Source organism: Folsomia candida, unplaced genomic scaffold (genome assembly GCF_002217175.1).
Source record: "Folsomia candida strain VU population unplaced genomic scaffold, ASM221717v1 Fcan01_Sc021, whole genome shotgun sequence".
Taxonomy (NCBI): Eukaryota; Metazoa; Arthropoda; class Collembola; order Entomobryomorpha; family Isotomidae; genus Folsomia; species Folsomia candida.
Window position 1 is genome coordinate 1815361 of NW_019091213.1, and position 26519 is coordinate 1841879.

At 37.7% G+C, this 26519-nt stretch overlaps 3 protein-coding genes and 1 long non-coding RNA gene across 8 annotated transcripts in view; 2 read left to right on the plus strand and 2 right to left on the minus strand.

The window, feature by feature from the left end:
• LOC110858598 lies at positions 1–20647 on the plus strand. Its single transcript, XM_022107415.2, has 7 exons — positions 1–513; positions 12871–12969; positions 14634–14737; positions 17918–18111; positions 18198–18449; positions 18522–18669; positions 19706–20647. The coding sequence occupies exons 1-7, from the start codon at positions 414–416 to the stop codon at positions 20042–20044; spliced, it is 1236 nt and encodes a 411-aa protein (XP_021963107.1). The 5' UTR covers positions 1–413; the 3' UTR covers positions 20045–20647.
• Positions 16253–18259, minus strand: LOC118438421. Of its 2 annotated transcripts, XR_004836782.1 has the most exons (3): positions 18171–18259; positions 16507–16911; positions 16253–16390 (listed from the first exon to the last, which is right to left on the minus strand). It is a non-coding gene; the product is annotated as an uncharacterized LOC118438421 (long non-coding RNA). The 2 variants fall into 2 exon arrangements; XR_004836781.1 differs by lacking the exon at positions 18171–18259 and having other exon boundaries at positions 16507–17910.
• LOC110858451 (peroxisomal acyl-coenzyme A oxidase 3) overlaps positions 20504–26519 on the minus strand; it is a 9040-nt gene continuing 3024 nt past the window's right edge. For 2 of the 4 annotated variants that reach the window (XM_022107239.2, XM_022107240.2), the window contains exons 2-13: positions 26348–26506; positions 26142–26288; positions 26023–26059; positions 25838–25948; positions 25745–25765; positions 25465–25582; positions 25338–25373; positions 25136–25251; positions 24983–25054; positions 24599–24902; positions 24440–24524; positions 23484–24351 (exon numbers count right to left, since the gene is read on the minus strand). In XM_022107239.2, coding sequence (XP_021962931.1) covers positions 23614–24351; positions 24440–24524; positions 24599–24902; positions 24983–25054; positions 25136–25251; positions 25338–25373; positions 25465–25582; positions 25745–25765; positions 25838–25948; positions 26023–26059; positions 26142–26288; positions 26348–26506 — 1944 coding nt within the window. In that variant the 3' untranslated portion in view covers positions 23484–23613. Of the gene's footprint in view, positions 21624–23483; positions 24352–24439; positions 24525–24598; positions 24903–24982; positions 25055–25135; positions 25252–25337; positions 25374–25464; positions 25583–25744; positions 25766–25837; positions 25949–26022; positions 26060–26141; positions 26289–26347; positions 26507–26519 lie in introns of those variants that run through there. The other 2 variants (XM_035858637.1, XM_035858636.1) reach the window with 2 other exon arrangements.
• On the plus strand, positions 21855–23470 carry LOC110858452. Its single transcript, XM_022107241.2, has 3 exons — positions 21855–22706; positions 22795–23013; positions 23084–23470. The coding sequence occupies exons 1-3, from the start codon at positions 22414–22416 to the stop codon at positions 23328–23330; spliced, it is 759 nt and encodes a 252-aa protein (XP_021962933.1). The 5' UTR covers positions 21855–22413; the 3' UTR covers positions 23331–23470.

Consider the following 26519-nt stretch of genomic DNA (forward strand, 5'->3'; position numbering starts at 1 on the left):
ACTACTACCAGTCCACATTTGGTTCTTGAAGGGAGAGGATTGGATTGCTTTTTTAGACGCCTGACTTGCTTGCACTGCTGCATGCTATCAGTCCAAATCAAGCACAAGATCACATTAAATTCCATTGTCTCACAGTATCAACCCGTGTTTTTGTTTTGTTATTTCTTGTGTTTAATAAGTGGTGTTCAATACATAGATAAATCCGGTCTTGTAAAAGTACCTCAATCAAACAAGAGAAAGTCGTCTGTCTTACATATTTTTGCCGGAAATCGTGTTCTTTTTTTAGTTCTTCTAATTATTGGAAGTGTGTGAATTGTCGTTGGAAGTCGGAGTATAAATAAAAATATGGCATAGTTTAATGGAATGAACTTCGAAACGAGTGCATGCGAAGATAATAAAAAAAATATTAAGTGATGCTGAAGAGAAGAAGTACCAAAATGGGTGTAATGATGCAATTTACATACTCGGCTTATTGGATTGGATTTGTCCTTGTTGGATTGTGTGGTGCGAAAGGTAAGAGAAGAGAGATATGTAGATAGATAAGTGGCATATGCATTATTTTCATGATACATGCATTATTTTGAAGTCAGATACTTATTTCTGTGTAAAAAAGCTCATGAATAATAGTTTAATTCACACACGACAAGGTTCTACAAACTAGAATAGTTTTTCTGCTGTTGAGTGACGTATCCAGATCATTTCTTTAGATTATAATTAGTGTACCTTCTACTCCTGTATGCGTACTTACTAACAGTGCAAATTGCTTCCAGCAAGTCAAGGCGACTTCCGTAATATGTATGCAGAAGACACGCGAATATATATGAATATTATGCATTTTACGATACATTTATTGTGTAGGAGGCAGTTAGATTGACAAGGTTGTAGAAGATGAAGTAGCGAAAATAGTAATTAGCAATTTTTTCATGAGTCTGTAAGATGAGAAATACGTAATAATTGCTATTTGAAGAACTTGCCATTGTATGTATTTTGTCCTACCAAAACTGATTGATTATTGGTGTATCGAATTAAATAAAGATTCAAATGCTGTCAAATATAATACGCGATTAATAAGCAAAAGCTGACAATGACGGATAATACCACACACAAAAGTAGGCACTTGCTAAAAGGACATTCTTCACGGGGTCTGATTCAGCTCAAGGTGGTGGCTTGTTTCGTCGTGGCGTTGCTTATTTATGTATTTCTTATGAAAATTCATGCAAAAAAGTGCAAAATAAAGTTACTACAGTAAACAGCTACGAAGAGTAAGTGAATATACCTTCGTATTTCAAGCTCTCAGTTAATTACCAAATTTTTGCGTTTTGTGACAAAAATTAGTTTAAAACTCGTCTTGGATTTTTACTTGAATTTGGTCGGATGAGTTTTAGAAAATGCAACTCATCCATTTTTATTGTTTCATTTGCTTGATTTTATTTTAGTTGGCTTGATTTAAGTTAATATTGCAGAATTATATTGCACCTTTTTTTATACGCAGTGAAGGAATGATATTAAATTCCTGCATATATAATTTTTAGCTACTGACTCACAAACATCGATAGAAAAGTACATACGCCATTGAATGAATCCTAGTTAAAAAATTAATGGTAGGATAGATAGCTCAAATTTATAATAATTACGAGTTCCTTGTGCATACACAGAATAAAGAAACGGCAATTATTTCATTATTACGAAATAAATTCCTGAACAGACTTTTTTTTACGTGAGGTTATACCTTGGCAGCATAATGGAGAAGGAGAGGATGAGGTGAACTAACAATACCGATTTAAATCAAGATTCTATTATGTCGCCCATCTTATCTCTGTACACATTCAGAATGATTTTGTATTATTAGCATTCTACTAAAACTCTCACTTCCCATTTACTTGTTTAATCAGGGATGACGACGGAATGGACATTCATTAAATTAATTAATACTCTTTTGTCTAATCCAATCTTTGCTTAAGAAATCAGTCCTATTTGTTTAGAATGCCTTATTGAAAATTTCTCGAAGCGAAGGACTCTCTGCTTGTACAAAGTACCGACGTATCTATCTATTAATGCATCGAACAATATATTTAGCACACAATTCCTGTGTCACCGATCTATTCTACGTAAGTAGTAGGAAGAACTGAAAGTGAAGTGGTACACAAATTGGCATCATTAAAAATATGGTATGTCAGTCAAGCAGATTGGAAGTGATTGCGATGATATGACAAATAAATTACACTCCTCTTAGCAAACTTGGATTTGTCTAATGAGAGGAAAAAATGTTTTGCATGTGCGAAATGAAAATCAAGAAATGCGTTGCCTCTTCTTCGATATTATTCCATGGTGCAATGCATGCACCATTTTTTCATGGGTTGGTTATTAGTCCAAAACAAAACGTAAATTGTTACGGCAGAACACAGAGCGAAATAATCCAAAATTATCGGAAACAATTCCACGAGCACTTTTTTAATGAAATTTTTGCGTACTCCGAGTTGTTGAGGGTGAAGGCCAAACATATAAAAAAATTGACGAGCCACGCCCACTTTGGGTGTGGTTTTTTCCTGGTAGGGTTAGAGCCAAATGGCATATCAAAAGTTGTAGCTCATGCGATGGTACATCTGCAGTAAAAATTTCATCTAAATCCGTTCACAAACAACAAAGATATCCAGTGGCGAAACTCGGCGACAGTCAAAATGCGACGACTTTAGGGGCGTGGTTCTCCGAAAGGGGCAAGTACAATACTCTGAAAATTATTGTAAATTGTAGTCCCCACTGATCTTAACGAATTCCAAGAAAAACGGAGATCTTGATTCTGCCCCTTTCCAAGCTATAAGCCCGGGAACATTGGGAACATTCATGGCGAAATTGTCCAAAAAGGGTGAAATTTGACATGTCGTATGGCAGTAAAAATCGATATCTAGCTTCAGCCAGGTCTAAAAAGTGCGTCGCAGGTGAAATTGACCCATGTCGTCAGGGAAGCATGTCGACGTGTCGAAATTTCGACATGGAGCTAGAGAGGTGAAATTTAAAACTAATACTCCCCTGCCCTCCAAACTACATATGCAAACACTTTTGATCATGTCGACACGCCATTTCGATAGAAATCGACCTTTTAATGTCCAACTCTAGCTCCATGTCGAAATTTCGACACGTCGACATGCTTCCCTGACGACATGGGTCAATTTCACCTGCGACGCACTTTTTAGACCTGGCTGAAGCTAGATATCGATTTTTACTGCGATACGACATGTCAAATTTCACCCTTTTTGGACAATTTCGCCATGAATGTTCCCAATGTTCCCGGGCTTATAGCTTGGAAAGGGGCAGAATCAAGATCTCCGTTTTTCTTGGAATTCGTTAAGATCAGTGGGGACTACAATTTACAATAATTTTCAGAGTATTGTACTTGCCCCTTTCGGAGAACCACGCCCCTAAAGTCGTCGCATTTTGACTGTCGCCGAGTTTCGCCATTGGATATCTTTGTTGTTTGTGAACGGATTTAGATGAAATTTTTACTGCAGATGTACCATCGCATGAGCTACAACTTTTGATATGCCATTTGGCTCTAACCCTACCAGGAAAAAACCACACCCAAAGTGGGCGTGGCTCGTCAATTTTTTTATATGTTTGGCCTTCACCCTCAACAACTCGGAGTACGCAAAAATTTCATTAAAAAAGTGCTCGTGGAATTGTTTCCGATAATTTTGGATTATTTCGCTCTGTGCAGAAGAGGCAGAGTGTTAAGTAGTTTTTACTTTTTGGGGACGAAAGCATGTCCAAGTTTGAAATGCAGTATTGCATTGAATTGCAGCACCACTACTACCATTTGCATGAGCAAACAAACAGGTATTGCGCAACGAAAGGTGATTTGTTTTGCCTTGAAATTAGCGACTGAGTGAGTGGCCCCATACCAAGTTAACTGATCTCATTCGGTCCGTGGGTGGTAGACTTAGGTACGTGTGACGCTCAGGCTCAGAGTGTAACAAATGTGGTTGGGGGTCGATGTGTTCATGTGAAGAATCCAATTTACTTGCGAATTTTCAATTTGTTTATTTAGCAAATTGTGAAATCGAAATGAAAACCGCTTATTACTTGAGGTAGGATTAATGGCACATGCTGACAGGTTATCGTCATTTTCATGACGGTATAAATCGCTCAGGTTCAATTTTCTGTAAACGAGGAGACAAAGGTGAAGAAGAACAAATTTGCGATTTTTTAACAGTTTAATCTTGACAATAAAATGAAATCTTATTAATTCTCTGCTATCTATTTTAGAGATAAATAGTTTTATAGATAACGCCACTTTGTTTTAATGCCACATAAAATGACGTCTTATAAAATATTCTCACTGCAACAGTTACACAATGCTGCATAGATAAACTTCTGCAGTTCTGCAGTAATTGCTCCCAGGTGTAAATGCACACTACGGTTTTATTACCACCAAGTAGACCGAATTGGATCACTTTTTAACATCCACGTCTGCGGTTTTTCTCCGTCTCAATTTCTTCTAAGCTTCTTATTATTTAGTGCACTTTGTACATAATTGTGCCAAAAGTGTAACGTGTAAAAAATGATGGATGATGCTGCTGTAGGGATCGAACATTGTTAGGAAGGTGTGACTGACTGACTGCTTGAATTAAAAGTAATTACTTAAAAACAAACAATTAAGCAACCCATTACATCAGCTAAGCCCAAACCTTAAAAATAATGCCTATGCAGTATGCGCCACGTGAATAAAAACCACCGTTTTTGGCATAAAGTTCTCATGTACGCATTAAGCAGATTGTATCTCGGCATTTAACGTATGCCAATGTGAATTACCCTTTGAGACAGTTAACTCCCCAGGTTGATGATAACAGCTGAAATTAAAGGGTACGTATGAGGAAAATGTTATGCAACAGTTGTAAAACTGCTGTTACCAATAAATCTAAATGCCAAATCTGAGATATATCTGTTTACAATTCCGGTTGTGTTCTTACCCGTTGAGTTTTGTACTAAAGTTTGATAAATGTGGTGGTTGGTGGTGGTATTTTTATCGGGTAATAAAATAAGTGTACATAAATACGGATGTACATATTACACCTTCTTTTTTCAACAGCTTGTATAATTTTTTGCACTTGCTTTTACTTAAAAAAATGCGTAGCGTATCAAATTAAACCTGTGGATTCTTTTAATTTTAAATTTTTTTTACAAAATTTGGTAAATTCCCTGAATTGATTAAGTGTGAATTGAATGCATCGACTGTAATTCCGGTGGATTGGATTTTTGCTTTCATCGCATGAATTCAATTCACTGTTATAACTCCAATATGACGCTGTTCAAGAGTTTGTGTTCCGTTAAAGAAAATGTGCGAAAAATGAATTAAAGTCTGTAATGACTCGGTGCTTAATCGATCTTAAATCCTTCTCCGAGTTAATTATTGTATGGTTTAGAAAGAAATTGGGAGTAGCAAACAAAGCCAAGCAGACATATTTGGAACTTGATACGTACTTTGCAGATGATGTAGAGGTAGAAAAAAATGGTCCTGCAAATTGGGAGGAAGGAAGTAAAAGCGAAGAGTTGTTTGCTTTAAGAAAAGGATAGTGTACACAGGTAGGTACGTACAAATACTTGTAAATTTTTAAATTAAAACATTTCCGACCCGCGAAACACTACCTGATTCACAGGAAGGGTGTATTCACGCACCTCGATTGGGACGCTTCTCATTCTCAATAACTTTCATGAAAATGGTGAAACGATAAATTTGACCAAAACGTTGTATCGTTTTGTTTAAAATGTTTTTATTTATGCTAAAATAAATAAATTAACTTTAGCATTTTGCATGTATCACAAAATTATGAATGATGAGATAGGTAGTCCAAAAAAGGATTCGGTTTTGTGCTTAGATTAGATTAGGATAGGCTGTGAGAGGAAGCTGCATCTGCCATCATTTCAATTTTCGGTTCATCAGCAGAGCGAAGCAGGAAGCAATGAGAAAACTTCAAGTTTGATTTTTTAATTTACTCTGGTAAAGCAACTACAATTCCGGCTACCCGTCAAATAAATTCTACTTGCCAAACGTAAATTGGCAAATTATGGAGTACGCGGCGGCAAGAAAATTGCTGTGAATTCAATTTCGGACTGATTCCTTCCGACTTTGTTACGTAAATAAATAGTAAAATTGTGACGTTGACAAGATGCAGACAATGATCTCGATTTAAAACAGGGCTCACTTAATTGCACCACAGTCAGAGCTAATAAAACAGTAAATATTTTTGGATATTATAAATCCCTGTGTTTCATCACGTAGTAAAAGAAAAACCTTCTCTTGGTTAATTACTAATTTGTACATACATTAGGGTTGCCCCGGGTAGTGCTACTACCCGGCTACCCGGTACTCGGCCTAATATGTTCGCCGGGTACCCGGCTACCCGGCCGGGTACCGGGTAATATTTATATATTAAATATAAAGGGACTTATTCTACTTTTCTCTAGAATTTGCAAAAATTTTACCAGTTTTAAGAAGTTGCAATAAAGTACAGACTTCATTTAGCTCAAGTCTGGGACAAAGTGCCATTCTAAATTTGTGTCCGACTTGACCGGACTATCATCCCTTGTGGTGTGGCTGGTCGAATGATTTTTTGAAAATATTTCCTAGTACTTGCCTCCTAATCTTTAATTTATTTACTAATCCTTGCCCTTTACTGACACTACCGATAAAAATGAGGTTGAGGTTTTTAAAATCTTGGACTTGTAAAGTTGTATCTGTTAGGCATAAGTCATTTTTAACCTCCATATCAAATTTCAGATAAAAGTAATATTTACAAAAAAATCTGTATGGGTCATAGATGTGGGGCTCACACAGACCGTACTCACGACAATGTCTTATTTATCATCGCCACCCATTTAGCAAACTTGTGTAGCTCAAAAATTTGTTTCATGAGGGGAGTCGCAAAATATCACTTTGAAAGTGTCGCAGATCTATTAAAGACGCCTATTTTGATCTTGTTTTCATGGATTTGTAACTATTTTTCGCTGATAATCGGGAGAATGAGTTTGCTAAATTATAATGTGCCTAAATGCTGGACAAAGAAGGGTACCTGGTTTCGATGGTCCCCTGGGCCACGCCCCCTTGATTTTAATTATAATTCCTGGGCCACTGGTAAAATTCGCAATTTTGGGGAACTTTGGCATGCATAGTAACTTGTAACTTGGGGAAATAATTTTAAATATCAAAAAAAATATTTATTCTCTGCTCTTCTCATATACATTGAAAAATTTTCCATTGTGGCGTGACATTTTAACCACCCTGTATATGAATATATGTGCAACGAACAGGTTACATTGTAATGACGAATGGAGAATTTAACGAAGGTGACAATATTGAAAAAGATTACAGAGAGGAAGGAATGCATATAACTATGAATTTTAAACTGGCACTCAACACTTACACATGAAATGCACAACATTATTATAAAAAATTATAAAACTGGTAACTTTAACACTCCACACAGAATTTAAATAAAAATGCACATTATTATTCATCGTCGTCCTCCTCCCCCGCAATGTCCACGGCAGCGTCGAGGAAGGAATAGGCTCGATGGTTCCTCCGGGTACTTGGTGGTTGGTGGCGATCATATCCGCAACACTTAAACACCTGTTAATTAATTAACAAAAATGCATGTTAAACGGAATAATTACTGTGACCATGCAATTAATTTAATAGTATTAAAACTTACACTACAAACATGCGAACAACATCCCAATGTCCTGGATCCCGTTTTACATGTGCAGTAGTAGGAGTCGATCGCTTTGTGTCCATGTTCTCCGATATCAACCTGAATCCAAACCTGATGGGTCGCTCGTCGATTGAATCGGCTTTGCAGCTTTACACGAAATAGGGACGAGTTTTCTTTGTGAATGAAAAGACGATATTCACCTTCTTCTTGGAGATGCTGATTTGTATAGCTGTCAGCCATTCGGATCTGGAAGGTCCCAAGTGTTATCTTCTTAAGATCATCAATAGACAAAATTGGAAAGTTCGCCAAATCAGCTTCAGTTGGTGCAGTCCAAATAATTTGTTTTCTGAGCAGGCCGTTGTCCTTGATCAGCATCTCTAACGTGTTGGCTCGATCCATGTCACCAATTACTTCATTGATTATGTAGTCTTCATTTTCTGGGGACTTTCTAAACCTAGTCCCGTATTTGTTGTGGATGGCACAAGCAATTCGAAAAAACATTGCTATTTTTGGCAGGTAGGTGGCTTGAATAATGGAGTCGAAGAACCGGAAGCGAAGCTTAATTTGACCATTGACTACCTCCACGATTAACCGGAGCATTGTCACTTTTCTTGACTGGTTCGCTTCGTCTGCTGAGAATTGAGTCTTCCCTTTAAGTAATTCCGGCATGTACACCAAGCCGAGAGCCCTCAATTTCTCCACAAAGTCTCGAAATCCTCTGTCAAGGATAAATACGTCGCCCGGCTGAAGAAGAATGAGAAGTGTACCCGCCCCTGCACGATTAACGATCTTCTCTAAAATATTTGCGTCGTTATTTTTGAAATCTGAAAACCAGGGTCCATCGGCGTCCAAAATATATCCATCAGCAAAGACAATAAGCATGGGCTTGACTAAATTCCTGAACTTGTGGAGTGAGAATGTCTTCCTCTGGACTTCAAAATTCGATGGCTTTTGTATATTCAAATAGGTTGCATCACAGGTAACGTGCAAGGATTTCGGTGGAGTGTCCAGAATACGATGGTAAAACTCGGAATCGTGACTTTCTGCCATTTCTCTGTTTAGATGCATTTCACCGCATCCAAGATTGTATGGAACAAACTCGCGATCCAAGACTTCGGCGACACGGGTAATTGTTTCACTTACTCGCTGCTGCCCATCGATTCCAAACAGTAGTGCCAAAACTTTCTGTGGTAAATCGAGACGCATCTTCATCAGAAACAATGCCAGTGCATTCTCAACGCTTCTGTTGCTGCTGGAATGGATGTGATGTCGACATATTTCTAATAATTCCAAAAATTGGTCACGAGTTACACCAAGAAGTAGATGGTAATCTTCTGGTTTGATGTGAGAATTTTTCCCAAAATCCAGGATGGTGACCTTGTTATCAATGTGCTTGAGGAGTTGAGCTATCCATTTTGTTATATCTGGACCAGATAATTCAAAACTTTGCTTGTCTGCAGTTATTTGAATGAGTGCTTCATTTGTGAATTGGTTATTCTCGAGATGAGATGCACAAGTCCTATTTTTGGGAGGGATGTAAATATACGACGTTGTAGTACTTGAAGAATGGCTGAATCTGGCAAGCGTTTCCTTCCAGTAACTGACTTGCAAATGAAGCATCTCCGTTCACTTTTTGACACGGTTGGGATATCAATTTTGGCATGATTGCTGAGTAGGGATATCTGCAGTATAATTAGTCAAAATCATTACTGATCTTTAATAATCGAGCTTAAGTAAAATAGTGTACTACAAACCGATTGGGTAGATGAAAAGCTGATGGACAGGGAGGTCTGACTATTGACTGTTAAACTGGAGTCCAAAGAGGATTGAGATGTCGACGCCACGCTGCTTGGCTCCTGCGATTCCTCAATCGTGCTGCAGGTATCGGCTACGCATAAATCAGAGACGGTTGGAACAGCTAATCGTGAAGATTTGGATAGTGCAGTTCGATAATCCTGAAAACCGTTCCTTTCGTAATCAAAGCGCAGTCTTGCGTGGCAGGATTTGCAAATAAGGTCGGTGGGGGTAAAACTTTTCCCAGTGTGACCAAGCTTCATCGTCACGATGTCCCACAGCAATTTCTCGTTGGGACCAACTCCCCCAATCGCTCTGCTCCATTGGTTCGAAGAAATCCGTCTCTCACAACAGCTACATTTTAGTCACTGATGACAACAAAAATATGCCTTATTTTAAGAATTTGTGCACCGATTTTTACACAAACCCAAAGTTACCCAACTCCAGTCGACTTTGTGGCAAATCGGTGACAGGGATCATCTTTATTTTTTCATACCAAATACTCGGATGGTTGATTTATGCAGCAAAATTAACATCATCGAAATGAGATCATGCAAACGCTTGTTTTTTTAAAGTGATCATTTAACCCCCAATTTCGACCCAAAAATGGGCGAAATCGTGCTCATGCGAATGCCAATTGGAAAAATATGGGGATAGGGATCAGGCTATTTTTTTCGTGATCTCAACATGGATAGTTGTACTATGCAATGGTGCAAAAATTGGGGTTCTAGCGGTTTGCAAACGCTTGCAATCGCTTGGCCAAAATGACCATGAAAATAGGTACCCTTCTTTGCAAAACCAATGGTTTTCTAGCGAAAGCTTTGAGAAATGTCTCAAATTTCGCAAAACATCGCAAGTTATATTGTCATGCTTAATCTGGAAGATATGTATGCAAGGGTTGACGTGAGTGCGCCCAAAGTAATTTTAATATCTGGATAATAATTTCCACCTAAGAATTGGCCTAGTTTGTACTCATTCTTTCAAAATATATTATTTTACACCAAGGACAAAAATGTAATTCATCGGATTATATTTTTTGTATGGTTTTGCAAAAAATTGAACATTTAAATTACCCGGCCGGGTAGACCGGGTAGTAAAGTCTACCCGGCCGGGTACCGGGTATCCCAAAACAGGCCGGGTATGCCGGGTACCGGGTAACTACCCGGTACCCGGGGCAACCCTATACATACTAAACAGCCAGCAAATGAACTTGACTTCCGGACCTCTCAGTCAGGAGAACAAAAAGGTGGAAAATCTATACAAACTGGAGTAGCCAAAATATAAAAATGTTATGCTAATGAGCATTTCCCTTTCTTTCTTGTTTCATTATATACATTCTTTTTGATTTGATTGTGCGGTGCATTGTTGAAAAATTAGTGAGATTGTAAAAGTACAATATTCCACCGGAAGTTTATGGAGATGTTACGCATGCACTGCACTTGTAGCAGCCAATATTTTTACATATGTACAAATATCACCGCATATGTAACCAAGAATTGTAAACATGCCAGTTTTTGCTCTAATTTTTCTTTCATGTTAATCATTCTGTATAATTTTTCTCTTTGCACAAAGCAATTAGTCAACACATCACTTAGTTAATCACTCGAGAGTTTTTCTGCCTTTGTGGTAACATCAGTTCAGTTGTAACAATATTCTTCTCGAGGGAATAATCTCAAGAATCGCAAATTGCTTGTATCCCTTTCCTCTTCTCCGTTCCATTTCCATTACGAACGAACCTCTGATTGATGTGTATGTACACATAAAGACGGATCAAGTTTTTCAATCATTTCCACAACATTTAGTGTGAACTTTACAATAATTACTTTGAACTTGAGAGACAAGTATTTAGTACTTTTTTTCCTAATTCTTTAAATCCTCTTTAAAATTGGACGCCGGCAAAGTTTTGAAAACGCTTGCAGCCATACGACTTTGTTCCCGTAAAATGTCTCTATTTGCAAAACAAACCTTGTTGGTAGAAAAATTGCAAATGATTGCAATTTTTATTTCCTAAAACCTAAGCATATAATTTGCACGGATTATATACGACTATCCGAGAGAGAGAGAGAGAGGAAAAAACGGGCGTTTGTTTGCTTATTTACTTACTTTTTTGTAACAGTGTTTAAAGTAAATGTATGCATGCATTTCCTCCCCTCTGTCTCACCAACCACCTTAAACAAATGAACAAATCTGAAGAAATCTGTCAAATCCATTCCTCACGCGAAGATATCACGAATGGAAAAAGTGACACGAGTTGTTGGCAATAATTAGTCGTGTTCATCCCGTTGAGATTTAGCATAAAAAATCTAATTTACTGATGCTAAAACTGTAAACAAAGATTAAAATTATGTTCTTTTTTTATATTCTTTGCTTTGATTGAATGGATAATATTTTATAGTTGAAAGTTAAAATAAGTATTGGTCTAAAATAACAATGTAACGAACGAGTACTCTGAACGGGACTGCTTTTGCTGCTGGAAGCTTATCCAGTTTCTGTATCCTTGAGGTGTCAATACCTATCAATTCATATCCAACTCCCACATCTTGATATCCAATTAAAACGAAATTAGTCACGTCACTCACTTGAACTAAACCCTTTGTCTAACTCTTCTTCGTAGAATTAAAAGAAAACCTGATAAAGTAACCCGACTTGTTCACATCGAAAAGTTGTACACCTTCATTAAGCCAGACACAAAATGATGACACATGATTCATCTTCTCTTCTCCAGAAGAAGACGAGAATATCTGTCCGTTCTGACTCCCTGGATGAAAAAAGTGATTAAAATATCCAACAAGTAAAAGGGTTTGGGCGCATGCTTAAATTCGTGTTACATAGAAATTTGTACCTTTAATGAAAATGGAAAAAAGTTGGAAGAATGGCATAATAATGAATCCTCATTGGCAATGAATGAACATAATGTTGCATTGTATTGGGAATTCTGCAGGCGATAATGATATTGATGAGCCGGACTCCTCCGGTTACATTCTCTGCGTTTTGTTGGATGCAGTAGCCAAAACTAATTTAACCAGAAAGATGATTTCACACTTAAATTTATCGCATTAGCTGGACACAAAAGATATTGTGTAAGATTCTTCTTTGCAGCTTGTTCAATCACGAATGAAGAATGTACTTCCCAAATCGTGGAGTGCACTTTCATTGATAAAATTAAGAATGCAGTCATTGGAAGAGGAGGAATGAATCACCGATAATTATGGAGCAGTGAGAATATGATTTAGTCCATTCTTGTCGTGCATATTATGTAAATGGCATCTTATGTCTTGGAAAATGTTGAATCTAATATGATTTATTGTTTGTCAAAATTAATAATTTTCAATTTCGGCATTTAATTAGTGATATTTTTTGTATTTTTTTGCAGTAACACCAAAAATCTCTTGTGATGATGAAAACATGACAGTTGAGCTGTCAGGACCCAATCTGCTCGATGCTTATCTTAAAGGACTGAAAAACTATCCAGGTGAGGACAAGGAGAACGTCTAACATTTGTCGATTTTTTGTGACAAAAAGTCAAAAACTATTAAGGAGTTTGTGATTTATTTTATATCTGACTCATAGTGAATCACTCACTGCCAATTCTTAAACGGGGATTAATAACCATTGTATTGACAATGAAGGTTTCACAGCGTATGTTCTCCGGCTTTGATCACAAATAGTGTCGATCACAAATTGAATTAGTATGAAATTTGAAAACAACATTATCTGCCAATACTCAGGTTTGGCAGAGATATTTGCATCCTAAGAAGAGAAAAAGCGCCTTATTAAAGTTGATAAATTTTGCACTTTGCAAATTTACTGCGTGCAAATTTTCTCCTCTTTGGGCGCAAATATCTCTGCTAAACGTGACCATTTGGAGATCGTGTCTTTTTCAAATTTCATACTAATTAAATTAGTCGTCAATTCACACTAATTTGGTCAAAATCGGAGAGCATACTCTGGGAGACCTCCATTGTCAGAAAAAAATTGGTAAAACCTACCAAACCCTGTCACCTATGTATGATAAATATCGTTAGGATTAGTCAGACTGAAACAGGGAAGAAGGGCGGATCGCTTATTTTGTATCCTTATTATTTTACTAGATAGCAATTAAATTAGACTTTTAGAAAGGTTGAAGGCCCAACGTCTGAGGCAAGTCCAAATAAAGAAAGGAGTCTTTTGTTCTTGTTCTTGATGTGGTATTGCTCGTGGGTTGTTAAACTGTAAAAACTGTTGCATGCAGATTGCGCAGACCTTGCTTTTTCTCCCATCTCTGCACCACCCACCCACGCCATTCTCCGTCAATTGCCCTAAAGAACGCAAAACATCTGCGGTGCTGATCTGACGCTGCGTTTAAAATAATTCATACTTTTATTCATCATGCAAGCAGAATAAAAATGGGCAACACGGGGAATCATTATAAACAAATATGGCCACATATCTAGGAAGTTGAGAGACAAAATCGACCCAATGAAAGCCAAAGATTCGTCAAAGATTTATAACAAAAATTGCGAATATGTAGTATCAAAAGGATGAATTTTGCATTTTTAAAGTAGGATTTTTTTCACTGGGATGAAATTGAATAATAACTTCTATTCCTGACTCGTTGAAATGAATATGCACTGCACCACCACCACCACCACCACCACTGTTACATAACTTGCATAACTCTTTAGAGAGATGAAAATTCTCACAAGTATTAAGATAATGGAAACTAAAGAACCAACACAGCGAGTACAAATAAGTATGTAAGCAGACATTATTCTGAAATTGTGAAGTTGAATGAAATTATTTCTTAACAAGTTACGTGTTACAAGTGTTCTTCGTCATCATCTTGTGCTCTTGAACGGTTAATTCAGCTCTTCTTTTTGTACCATGAATGATGATAAAGGGCCGGATGTATTTTGAAATTGCAATAATTGGTGAGAGTTCAGTGTCATTTTTAACAATTTTCTTAAACATATGGCAAAAACCGTATAGAAAATCTTGAGTTTCTCGTTGAACTCGTGCAATTTCCTATGAATCATGTGTCAAGAATGAATCGCGTGAAATCTATTTATGCCACAGTCTTGTTACCGAAACGCGTTTGTGGACAATTTTCTATAAATCTTGGAAATTACTTAATGCTCAGTTTTATATAAATTTCAGAACCAGCCTGTCTACCCCATCGGACTGACAACCTTCTTCGTTTTCGTCTCTCTCTCGTAGACTTTTCTCGTTGTGGAACATCCCAAATTTTGAATAAAATAACGGTAAGTGACAAAAGTGAAGCAGGGAAGGTCAATGTGAAAAATTGCGTTTTCACTCCAATTCAAATATCGATAATGTGTACAATCGACTCGCACAAAGGAATCGCACTTAACTGAACTACATCCTACACAATTACATGACTTGAAATGTTTAAGATTCGAATGAACTGATTGCATCGAATTGTGTCAAACCATAGCGTTCTACATGAAAAAGCAGTACATTGTAGGCTGCAGATTAAACAATTTGCTGACCATTGTTCCATGCAAGTCATGCTAATGCGTAAATGCAAAAAAAGTAGTCTGATTTATGGGAATTGGGCAGTCTGAAGGATAAATAACGGTCGATTTATACAAACTCATCCACATTTAAATTAAATAAAATGCGAACTCTGGAAGGATTTTTTTCTAATTTGCCTACAGCCCTATTTTTATTCGCCCTTGGTTTCATCATGACAGACCGAGAATTGTTTCAATTACCAATTTGTTTCTCCACAAAAGCTGCTTATTTGCCCCGACACGATTATGAAATGATCCAATTCGACACGATTCGAGGAAATGGGTCCATGCGAAAATACCCGTTAATTTATCACCCTCCTTCTTCCTTTGTTCAAAACATAGTGCGTTTATGTATCTAGCTACGTGCTCTAGTGGGGAGAAGTTTTTAGAAAAAAATTAAATTTAAATGCGAATTGCGGTTAGTTTTTTGGTTATGGTACTGCATTTCTGAGTCAAAGTCATCAGGCATCGGATGAAGTAAAGGATGATTTTAAGTTTAAAATAGGAACAGTGTGGTTAAGTTCCATTTCCCACAGTGCATAACGCCGTAGTCGCCGTCGTCGTCGCCATCGCCGTCGGTCTTGTGTATCAGTATCATTATCACCTCTGAATTCGTGTCTTCTTTTGTCTGACTCCTGCCTGCCAAAGGATTTGTGTGGCGACAGATGATTATATCAGGGATGGATAATTATGGGAGAACGTGTTTAATGGGTTTTGAATAGTGAGTGATGATGATGATGATGATGCGATGTGGTTCCTGTGATTGACAGAAGTGGGGCAGATCGATTACCAAGATTTAAAAAAAGAAAAGACTTCATAAACAGCAGGGTAATGAGCTTCATTAATTAGGCACAGAGATGCATAATAATATGGAGGGCGGTATTATTCGTGTATGGTAAACTGCTTAAATATTACGTGTCAATTATCGAGATAATTAACAATCGAGGGAGGTCTTACAAACTTGAAAAAATTACGTTCCAAATTTACTGCGTATTTTCTCCTCTTCGGACGCAATAACTCTGCCAAATCTGAGCATTCTCGGATCGTGTCTTTTGAAAATTTCGCATTAATTAAATGATCGATTTGTGATCGATTGACACTAGTTTGGTCAAAATCGGTGAGCATGCACTGGGAGACCTCCATTGTAAAAAATAAGTGATAATAAGTTTTGCGACTTTGAGTTTGAAATTGTATCTTTTAAACGTCGGAAAAAAATTTAAAATTTAAAATTTAGTAAAAAAAAACATTTTGCTCACAAATCTTGAGCAGTACGCACAATGCTACGCATTTTATTATTATTTACAAACATTAAATTATAAACACATTTTTGTATGCAAAGTTTGCACCGCATGATTCCATCCTTCCTCATAAATTGATGAACTAAACAATAGATTATGACCAACAATGTAATGCATAAGCAGAAAAAGAAGAAGTATTCGTAGCGAAAGAAATCATAATTTTTAAATCCTTGCATTTGCATTTGCGTTATTGCTTACCTTGCATTATTCTGTTTATCTCTCTCGTTAGTGGTTTTTATGTATGTTGAATATTTAATAGTGCTGCATAATAGTTGTGGTTGTACTAATCCACCCAAGAATTTCCGGAAGGATGTTCCCTGACAATGATACGACAATTTAATGTATCGTAAATGCCTACTCACTCACGCATCATAATTCAAATTAAGTATTAGATGCATAATAATGTTTACGTCGAGCTTAATCACGTTGACTAACCAGCCATTCATTCTAACTACCACATTATGCAGGCCTTTTTTATCTGTAGACAAAATTCAGATTTAATTTGACTTAACCTTCCTCTTGAATCATCGCTCTTTCCTGATTAGTGGGTGGACTTGAGGTGACTTCAACCTTGACGATATCGTATGAATCATCTTCTCAAAACTATTTGGGAAATAAGCAATCAATTTGTGTAAGAAAAAGTTCGCGTTCAAGTCTTAAATTTCATATGTCGTTTTACGAATAGTCTTAAATCTATAATTGATGATTATCAGAGTGCGGAATGTGGATACGTATTTACGAAAAATCGCTGAAATATGTATGGCTAAATATGTACGAAAAAACATAAAAACTAAAATTTTCGCAAAATTTGAATTTCTGAAAATAATTCTCTGGTTAAATTCCTTCGAGCAAAAAAAAATCGTCTAGTATCGTTAAAATATTTACAAACTTTGTATTTTTGAAAAAAACATGTAGAACCTCTGATGATTATGCAATAGCTCCTCATTTAATTGTACACAGAGTTTCATGATCCATTGTGCAATTCCATGAAAAAATGGTGAAATATCGGTAACAAAGCAAGCCAAGTAACCGAGTACCCCCATTCCTTGACTTTACTCTCAAGAAGTGTACTATCAGACAGAATTAAAGCCGTTCTTCCTTCCGGAGATATATGCCTTTGACCGATAGTGTTAATTTTAATGGCATTTCTTTCATACAGCACCAGTTGATTATGTAATTTTATGCATTTTACGATTCACCCACTAACGGCTCTAACCATATCATCACTCGGACAAAAAACTTGCAAATATTCTCATGGACTCCTGTAGATACGACCAGAAGAAGAAGAAGCGTTTGTTTGTAAATAAGTAGATATAATGTGGCGTGGCGTAAGTTATGATTATGTAATCCGAAGACGGTTTACTTTCCGGTGTGCGTTTCACATTCAATGTCGCGTGGATTATTTTTATAGTTTAGTGTGTTGTGTTGTGCTGCCTGCCTCATCATCAGCATTGTTCGAATCGATTATCATGAATGAATGAGCAGCAGACAAAGCAAATAATAAAAATTATAGCTGTACTTTGACACCTGTAACACATGACTCTTGTCCGATTACGTAGTAAACACATTAATTGTATTGTTTGAATATTAAAATTTTTATGATTTTCAGGGTTCCCTAACGTTCTACAATCACATCGTCGTAATCGACAGGGAAGGAAAAGATACCGAGATTCTTGCCAAATGCAAGAAGGAAGGAGAAATGGCAACCCCTCCGGAATTGGGGGACAATTACTTGCTGACAAATAATGGGACGTTGCGACGAAGAAGGGACGTTTTACCAGCCGGATTTGAAGAGCAGGAAGAGTAATTGCTGACTTTTAATTTACTTACGATTTTAAAATAATTTTAAAAATCTGTTTAACCTTGTATTGTTTTTTTATGTGACGCAGTCCGGTTTACGGCTACCCAGTCCCGACAGGCTATGGCCCTGAACCAATTTTATCCATGGTTGTTAAACAGGAAGGACGCACTATTGGTCACGAATTACTGGTCCAACCTGGAGCACCTTTGACCATGGAGGTCTCTCATTTTGAAAAATGTGTAAGGCAGCCTTGCAAGGGGGAGGATGTTTACGGCATCATCGTGTCCAGATTGGACGTCACTGACAAAGAAGACCAGTCCGAGGTTATCCTAGTAAATGGGTAATTACAAATTAATCTACATACACATGTACACGAAGTCAGGAAATATCATTCAACATATTTTGTCCCCAGATGCACCGTGGATCCGTATCTATTCGAAAACTTTGTGACCTCCGATGGCGACACTCTTTCTGCAAAGTTTAGAGCCTTCAAGTTTCCAGATTCAAGCTACGTCTTGTTCCAAGGGACGGTTAACGTCTGTTTGGGAACTTGTCGACCTGTAAGTTGAGACTTTTTATTACTAACAACAACTGTTATCCGATCATCATCATCATCATTTTCTTCTTCTTATTCATCCTCTTCATCTTCATCTTGCCTTGCCATTATTAAACATTACATTAAATTAAATCCAATTAGGATTCATTAAACTTTTCTACCACTTAAACCAGCTACATACAAAGCTAGAAAACAAATTTGCATCCATCCATCCATCCATGCGTGCCTATTCTATGCCTACCTATAAATGGTCAAATCCTGCCGTCTAGTCAAAAGAGCGTTGCATACAAAAGTATCTATCTTGCATGCAAATCCTTCCGTGTCCTCTTCCTTTTTTATTCCAACCCAGTGCCACTGAGCTTCTTGAACTGTGAATAAAAAACTTTAATCAAATTAAGTGAAACGTTAAGTTTAGGCGATGGCAAAACTTTGCGGGGGTGAAGAAGGAATGAATTCATGCAAACGTCCTTTACTTACGTACGTACAACTGTGGTGCGTGGCTGGCTATTCACAAAACAATTACTATTTCTAGCGAGTACTAGGTTAGTTATAATTTTGCTCAAGACGTGTAGTGTAACAAGTAACTGGATTTCGGCACATTTTTATAGAAATAGGTTGGCCATTACAAAGAGAGAAAAACGCGATGGTGGTTTACGATTATGAAATGAATACTAATGATAAATGAGTAGAAATTTTCAGGGCGATATCTATTACACAATTTTATCTACGTCCAACTATACTTTGTCATACATGGAAGCGTTTGCATAGATTTTTGTAATCAAGTAACACTTGCGAACAACAAATCATGCCACATCGTCAATAGTGGCTCCTCGGCGGTGTAAACCACATCGGAAAATTCAGGCAAAATTGTGATCCCATACATAAATGTCTTGCTTTACTGCTGCTGCTGCTACTCCTGCTATTTATGAATAGCTGCATTACAATATAATGATTTTATTGCATATTTATTTACTTATTTTGCATGCAGAGAACAAACACAATTATAATTTCACGGTTCCATTTTTGTTTTATGGTTGCAGTCGCAGTGCAGTAACGGTCAGATCGGTTATGGTCGTCGGAGAAGGAGTTTGATGAACAACATGGCGTCGTCGTCGTCTTCGGAAGACAGCAACGGAGGAGTTTACGTCGTCCGAGTTAACACTTGGCTCCGAATTGAGAACAGCGACTCGGGTTTGGACGATGGGACGATTCTCTACAGGACGAAGAGGCTCAATCAAGACAGCTACAGACTGACGGGGGCAGATGGCGACATTTTGGCACTGAGGTCCACCAATGGGGGAAGGAGCAGTGGGGGCAGTGCAATCCTGACCTCGTCCCTTCTTGTCATTGCCGTTCTGCGAAAGTGGATTCTAAGCTGATTTATGCAACAAAATTTAAATAACCAAAGTTGAATTATTGAAGAGGAGTGTTTTTCGACCACGGGTTGCGTTGCTTCATAATAAAAAATAGGTGTGAATCCTCAATCACTGCAGAATTAACTAGTCGTCTAACTAAAACTAACAAATTAATATTAAGCGATAACTGTTAAGTTTTAAGAGGTAGGTTATGCATGATGAATGAAAAATATGGGTGTGAAATGGAAGGTGGTTAACGTTAAATATGCAGATGTTGTTTTATATGAAATTGTTTAATTGAATGCTCGGGTTTGATTTAATCGTATAGTAATGTTTTTTTTACATTTTGTCTTTTTGTACTGAACTGACTGGAAATTTCCCAATTCTCACCTTAACTACTCATCATGATTCACTCATAATCTATGTAACTTTTTTTTAAATAAGCAGTAAAATGTTTATATAATAGTTTGCTAACTTTTTTAATAGTTAATAATACACAACCGGTGATATCTCCACGTATGTCTGCATCAAATCGCACACATTGTTACTAGTTATTGATACACTTTTCACAATGTTTTTTTTTCTCCTGTACTAAAATGTCACGTAATAAATAATTTTGTTAACATATTGTCAATAAATAATAATAATGCTGTTGATTTCTTTTCATGGACACGGGAATCCAGGTTTTACCCAATTCTCACGTTGAGAAAGGTGTCTTACAGGCTGGACGCCTGGGTAAAGCCACACCCCACAAACCTTCCAGTTTCATACGTAAAAATTGTACAAAGGGAACAAAGGGAACAACATGAAAAACCAACATCATTTACACCTATTCATTTATTAAGTGGGGCCAGCCGTTTATTGTGATCGTTTTGTCCGTCCGTCCGTAAGCAGAATATTTCCAGAAGGCGTCAACATAACCGTTTTGTCCGTCCGTCTATCCGTCTGCAAGCAAGATTTCTCCAGAATGTCTCAGCATAATAAAACACCGTTTTCGCCATTGTGCTTTTAATTTTTAGTTCTGGCTCTAATTCGAAAATGGGATAAATCGGACCACCCACCGCAGCAGGGGGTATGGTCTAAAATTAAATGACCATGAGGACCAGGTCAAAGGTCATAAGTCACATAATTTTCATGTGGTGTCATTTTACATTTTTCTGTATGACGCCACATTTTCATGTTTGTTGCGACGGTTTATTCAAAATGTATGTACATACACAACGTAATAATGGTATAAACTCCTCTCCGGAGTAAGTAAGCAAGTCCTCGTAGGTACATACATTCACAAATTGGAGTGTTCTTTGACTCTGTGAGGGTAAAAGACTTGACTATTGCTTTTGATTGTTGACATATTAGCAAAGCTTTTGTTGCACCCAACAATGAGCGGGTTTGGCATACTGGTGAGGTTTTGTTGTTCTCTGTATATCTTGACGAAGACAATAAGGAAGAAGAAGAGGCAACAGGTGGATTGGTTGAGGTCGAAATGGTGGGAGAATCGCCTTCGGGGTGGAATCTAACTACAAACTTGTCCAACAATCCACATTTTTCAAAGAGTCGAGGGACGCTCTCAAAGTGTGGGCATCCCTTGAATCCAACAAATTCTCTGTAAATTGCATATCTTATGATGAGCAATTAAACGAACCTCGTATGCATGATTTCTGCCGAATGTGACCATAAACGTTTCCTGTAATTCATCTTGTAATTTTTAGCTTAAAATTGTTCAGCATCGTTTGTATACACTTGCAACATTGCCCACCTACCCAAACCTTTCATCCACTCTGGGCTTGAATTGCATGGCATTTTACATTGTTGTGTTGTAAGTTACAATTGCAAGAATACACATTTGTTCAGTCAGTCAACCTGCTGCAGTCCCTCGAAAACTCTTCGGTCCCTGCTTCGTTCGTTTATCTATCACCCAGTGAAACTCAATACGTACTAATCTCCTTAATACGAGACGATAATCCTCACATTACTTCCACAACATTGGATCTACCAAAGATTTTCAAACCACAAATCATCGATGTACCTAAACAGCCCTCTAAATTTTTATCCTGTTCAAGACATCATTCCAGTCAGTCTCGTCCATCCAACTTTTTATGTAACATTCCCGATTTAATAAGGTGTGAAGAATTTCCAAGAGTTACAGTTTTACAGTAACCTCTAAGAAATCGAGTTTAATTAAGTAACAAGTTTTAAATATTAATTTACATTTAAATTGGTTTCGACAACATGTTAACAACGATTGAATTATATAACATTTGACTCGAGGCTGTAAAGAATTAGTGGAAAATACGCTGTTAGATAAGAAATCGGACGAGTGGGAAATTAGTGGTTGTCATAAAAAGGAAATAAATTGTTGTCTCTTCTCGGAAATATTTCTCAAGCTGCGAAATATGGACTGCACGGACAGGTCTTGTTTCCCAAGCCTGGGGGGAATCAGTCTCGCCCTGGTGAACTTCCCCGACTTCCCTCCACCCCCACCACTCCCAGCTTTCATGGCTCCACTCCTCATTTTCGAAAAGGATAATTCCACCGAGAGCTGTGATCTGTGTTCAAAATGGGGCTTCGACTCGTTACAAAAGACAGGAGGGGAAGTGAACAATCTCACTTTTATGTTGACCATGGTCGCAATTATCTCGGCATTGTCGGGAGCTGGGATTATGGCTGCTATTCTGAGCATTAGAAGGTACACAAAAATACTAATTATCTATTTACCCAAGCATCGAGTTATTTAAAAGCAGTCAACTAATTTGAGCGACTGGATTTTTTTCTAGGATACGAAAAGGGAGATCGCACCTCAATCCAGACTCGATGCGTCATTTAGAACGGAAATGTAACGAACATCTTCAAACGCTTCCTCTGCCACCGTCGAGATCTACGAATTCGACCCCTTTGTCCAATACGTATTGTGAAGGGCCGTACAATGACAACAATAAGGAGGGCTACAATATTTATGCGGAATTGCACAATGCAGCACCAGTCGCAAGCGCTTCGTAAGTATTCTATAATTATCCCGTACAGAAAAAGAAGTACTCTAAATTAAAACGATTTCTAAAAAAACAGTCAGATATGGAGGAGACCCCCAATTCCCGTGCCGCCCATGGTGGATAACTGCTACTTGGAACTGAGAGATTTGCCTGGCAGTATTGGATGTGGAGTACCTTGTGCAAATACGCCCTTATTTCGCCCCCAGCTTCAATCACAACCTCAATCCCCAGGAACATATTCCCTCACACCGAGCAATACCACGACCGCTTCGTATTATACGGATTTGGAGTTGAAAAGTAGAACCAGAGATGAAGTTCAGTAAGAATTTTAAAATGTATGTGTGTATTCATGACCCGGAAAGAAATGTATTTAGTAAAGCTTTAAGTGCAGGAAGGAACTTTTTTTTACGTTGAACAATCATGACGAAAGTAATAGCCATATCTCGATATACGTATTTATAAACAAAACCAAAAACTCTCAACTAGAATTTTAACTTGTTTTGTATCGAATTTTGTACAAGCATAATACATTATTATGTTGTAAAAAGTTTATTTATAATAATTAAACTAGCACGTACTTGCTTGATGCGTAATGCTTGTTTGAAGTTACATCTTTGACTGAAACAATTTTGCCAAATCTTGCCAACATTCATCCCTCTCGAAACCTTTCGGAGTTTGCATCATGGCAGCCTGTAAATGTTTATACACTTGTCCATCACTCCTGCCCAGGCATGAATTTATGATAAAATCTGGCGGTGCAATGGCATCCACTGCAGCGACGGCGTCCTGCTTCAGGATTTCACACAATGAGAGTATCGTTTCTCTAATTAAGGTTGCAGCCAGCGGTCCTTTGGCATATCCACCTTGGTACAAAAATGCCAACTGCTTTTCCAGACTCCAGTAGCCATAAAGGAGGAAAAGTTTCGTGAGAACGTCCCGCACCCCGTCAGAATTTGGCGTTTCTTGAATTTTGTGGAGAAATCTTTCCAAAACGAAATGCTCAATGTAAGCCAATGTTAATGTTCGAGCTCTGTAAACTTGAGAGTTATTTTTAGCCGTGAAAGGGTCCACCCCTTGAGATGAGAGGACTTGAAATTTTTCCGCAGAATTTTTCAAGAGCCAACACACCAACCATTTATACGCCGATAGCAAGGTTTCAGGTCGGAGTAGGTCGCGGTGTGAAGAATTGGGATTGAAAGTGGAGGATAAGGTTTGACCCACGTTGTTTAAGAAGCTGAGTGACCCCAGAGGACCCTCGTTAACCAGAGTGCGGCCTGAGCTATATTCTCCCCAAAGTTTTATGAGCCAGTTACTTGCTTGTTGGAGAAGGACGTTGTTATCGCCCTGCAAAATATGATGAGGCAACTTGAAAATATGTACAATCGCAATTAGACGCGAACACCCTCGTAGATAAAACCGGGACAAAAATTACCTCGTACGTGCAATTACTATCGTTGTCATCTCGCATTGGTCCAATTCCGGCCGCTCGTAAATAGCCGTGCCCTCCACAAGCTTCCCTGCAGGGAAAAGACTTGACTAGTACTTTTGATTATTGATATATAAGCAAAGCTTTTTATTCAAGCTTACTTACCTGCACTCCTGAATTGCATCTCTAGCCAACCACCCTGCTAAAGGTTTTGCAGCGGAGGAAACTGCATGGATTTCTGCGCCTCTAGCCGCCCCCACCTCTTTATCCGATCCAGACATGGACAGCATTACGTGATTTACAAATTCGTGGAATAAATAGTCCCCAAAAATTTTCATTGCATAAGTTGCCGCGAGATAAGGGAAAAGTCGCCACTGTTGCATCTGGTATTCAATTACAGGAATCTCTTCTCCAGTACCGACTCCAAATTGCCGTCGAACGGCAGAGTAGCGAATCGCAATTGGAAGAACTTTCAACATGGCTTATTTAGTATCGCACCAAAAAACCATGCCAAGACGCTGATACAAAAATTCTAAAATGGGAAAATACCTTTGATCATGTTGGTCACGCACATTGACACGATTCCTACCCGACCAGCAGATAAATTTCCTAACGATGCTCCTACATAATAAAGAAAATTGTTAAATTATATACATAATACCCGAAAAAACTTTTAGGGTAAAAACTCTTATTCTCGTTTACCAAAGCGTTTGTTTGGATCCTTGAAAGGAGTGACGTACACTCCGTCCTCATCGACATCTCCACTTTTATTCAAAAGGGCTTCACGAGGGATTGTGTAGTGGTCAAACATCATGTAGCTGGACCAAAGAAATAAGCAATTCAACTAAAGACTTTTACACTAATTTTGAATATTGTACAGATAAGTAGTCGGAATTCTTGCTACCCATTATCCATCCCGTTAAGTCCTAGTTTTTCTCCCCTAATATCACAACACACATTAATTAAATGCATAGGTTAATAAATAAGATTAAATATCACTGTTCAAAATTTCATGAGATTGCTGCACGTACATATCACCAATTATTACGCCAGGAAAGGGCAACATCGTATGTTGATCACGGATCGGAACAATGAAGCAGTGCAAACCATGACATGTTTCGTCGGGAGTTATCAACTGGGCAAAGACGGCTACATGGACGGAACATAATAAAATTTACTTTAATCTAATTATTATAATGTGCGCAATGATTTTGATTTTTGATAATGATTCCGTGTATTTCACTCATAATAGGATAGCGACATGTGGAACGGATTTTTTTAGAGGATGCAAATAGATTATAATCTACGTACCTGCGTGGGTCGCCGCTTTTGCTGAAAAATTAATTGATTGCCGGTTAGCTATTTATTTACAAGGTTTATTACTAATTAATACATATATCCGACCTAGATTCCCGACCCAAACCTTGGCAGCTTCAAAATCAGGGGAGTGCAGGACAAACCTCTTCAGAACTGGATCATACCTTGCTTCCGTTCGTAATGCACGAGAATTCGTTCCTGTATTAAATACATATTCATTTCATATGCTGTCCCAAAATGGCAATTTTGTTATTAAATGTTGCGAAATTAACCATGAGATACTTCAGTTAGACAAAAGCAACCCGTAATCTATATTTAAACAAAACAAGTTTCAAGGAATACAAATTCTTGCAAATATACAAATCTTTTTAAAAATAATTGAAAAGAAAACCTCCGCGTTATCAACTTTGTCCATTAGATCGTAATGATGCGCTGTTCCTTGTCCTCTAATAGTGTTTTTGAAGAATAGAAAAAGTAGAGATATTCTTGCCCCCAAAGACCAGTCATATTGACCCAAAGCCATCATCAGAGAATTTTCCTACAAGTCAAAATAACTTAACCATGAAGATAAATAAATTAGCATTCAATTGACATTACCAGAGTTGGATTTTCCATTAAATCATCTTCACTCAAGAACTTGTGTTGTAAAACCCGAAGCACTTGCTGCATCGTACGACTTCGAGCTTCCTCCAGCGTTGGTTTTAACGGATTGTGGGCAAATATTGGGTCGTTCTCCAAAGTTTTCCAAACTTTGTGCTGGAAATTGTGA

What these genes read in the sequence shown, in the direction of transcription:
- LOC110858452 (XM_022107241.2), top strand. Translation starts at nt 22,414, where the DNA reads ATGGACTGCACGGACAGGTCTTGTTTCCCAAGCCTGGGGGGAATCAGT. An exon ending in GCTATTCTGAGCATTAGAAG is followed by an intron (nt 22,707 to 22,794) that starts GTACACAAAAAT and finishes ATTTTTTTCTAG; the next exon opens with GATACGAAAAGGGAGATCGC. An exon ending in GCACCAGTCGCAAGCGCTTC is followed by an intron (nt 23,014 to 23,083) that starts GTAAGTATTCTA and finishes CTAAAAAAACAG; the next exon opens with TCAGATATGGAGGAGACCCC.
- LOC110858598 (XM_022107415.2), top strand. Translation starts at nt 414, where the DNA reads ATGCTGAAGAGAAGAAGTACCAAAATGGGTGTAATGATGCAATTTACA. An exon ending in TGGATTGTGTGGTGCGAAAG is followed by an intron (nt 514 to 12,870) that starts GTAAGAGAAGAG and finishes ATTTTTTTGCAG; the next exon opens with TAACACCAAAAATCTCTTGT. An exon ending in AAATTTTGAATAAAATAACG is followed by an intron (nt 14,738 to 17,917) that starts GTAAGTGACAAA and finishes TATGATTTTCAG; the next exon opens with GGTTCCCTAACGTTCTACAA.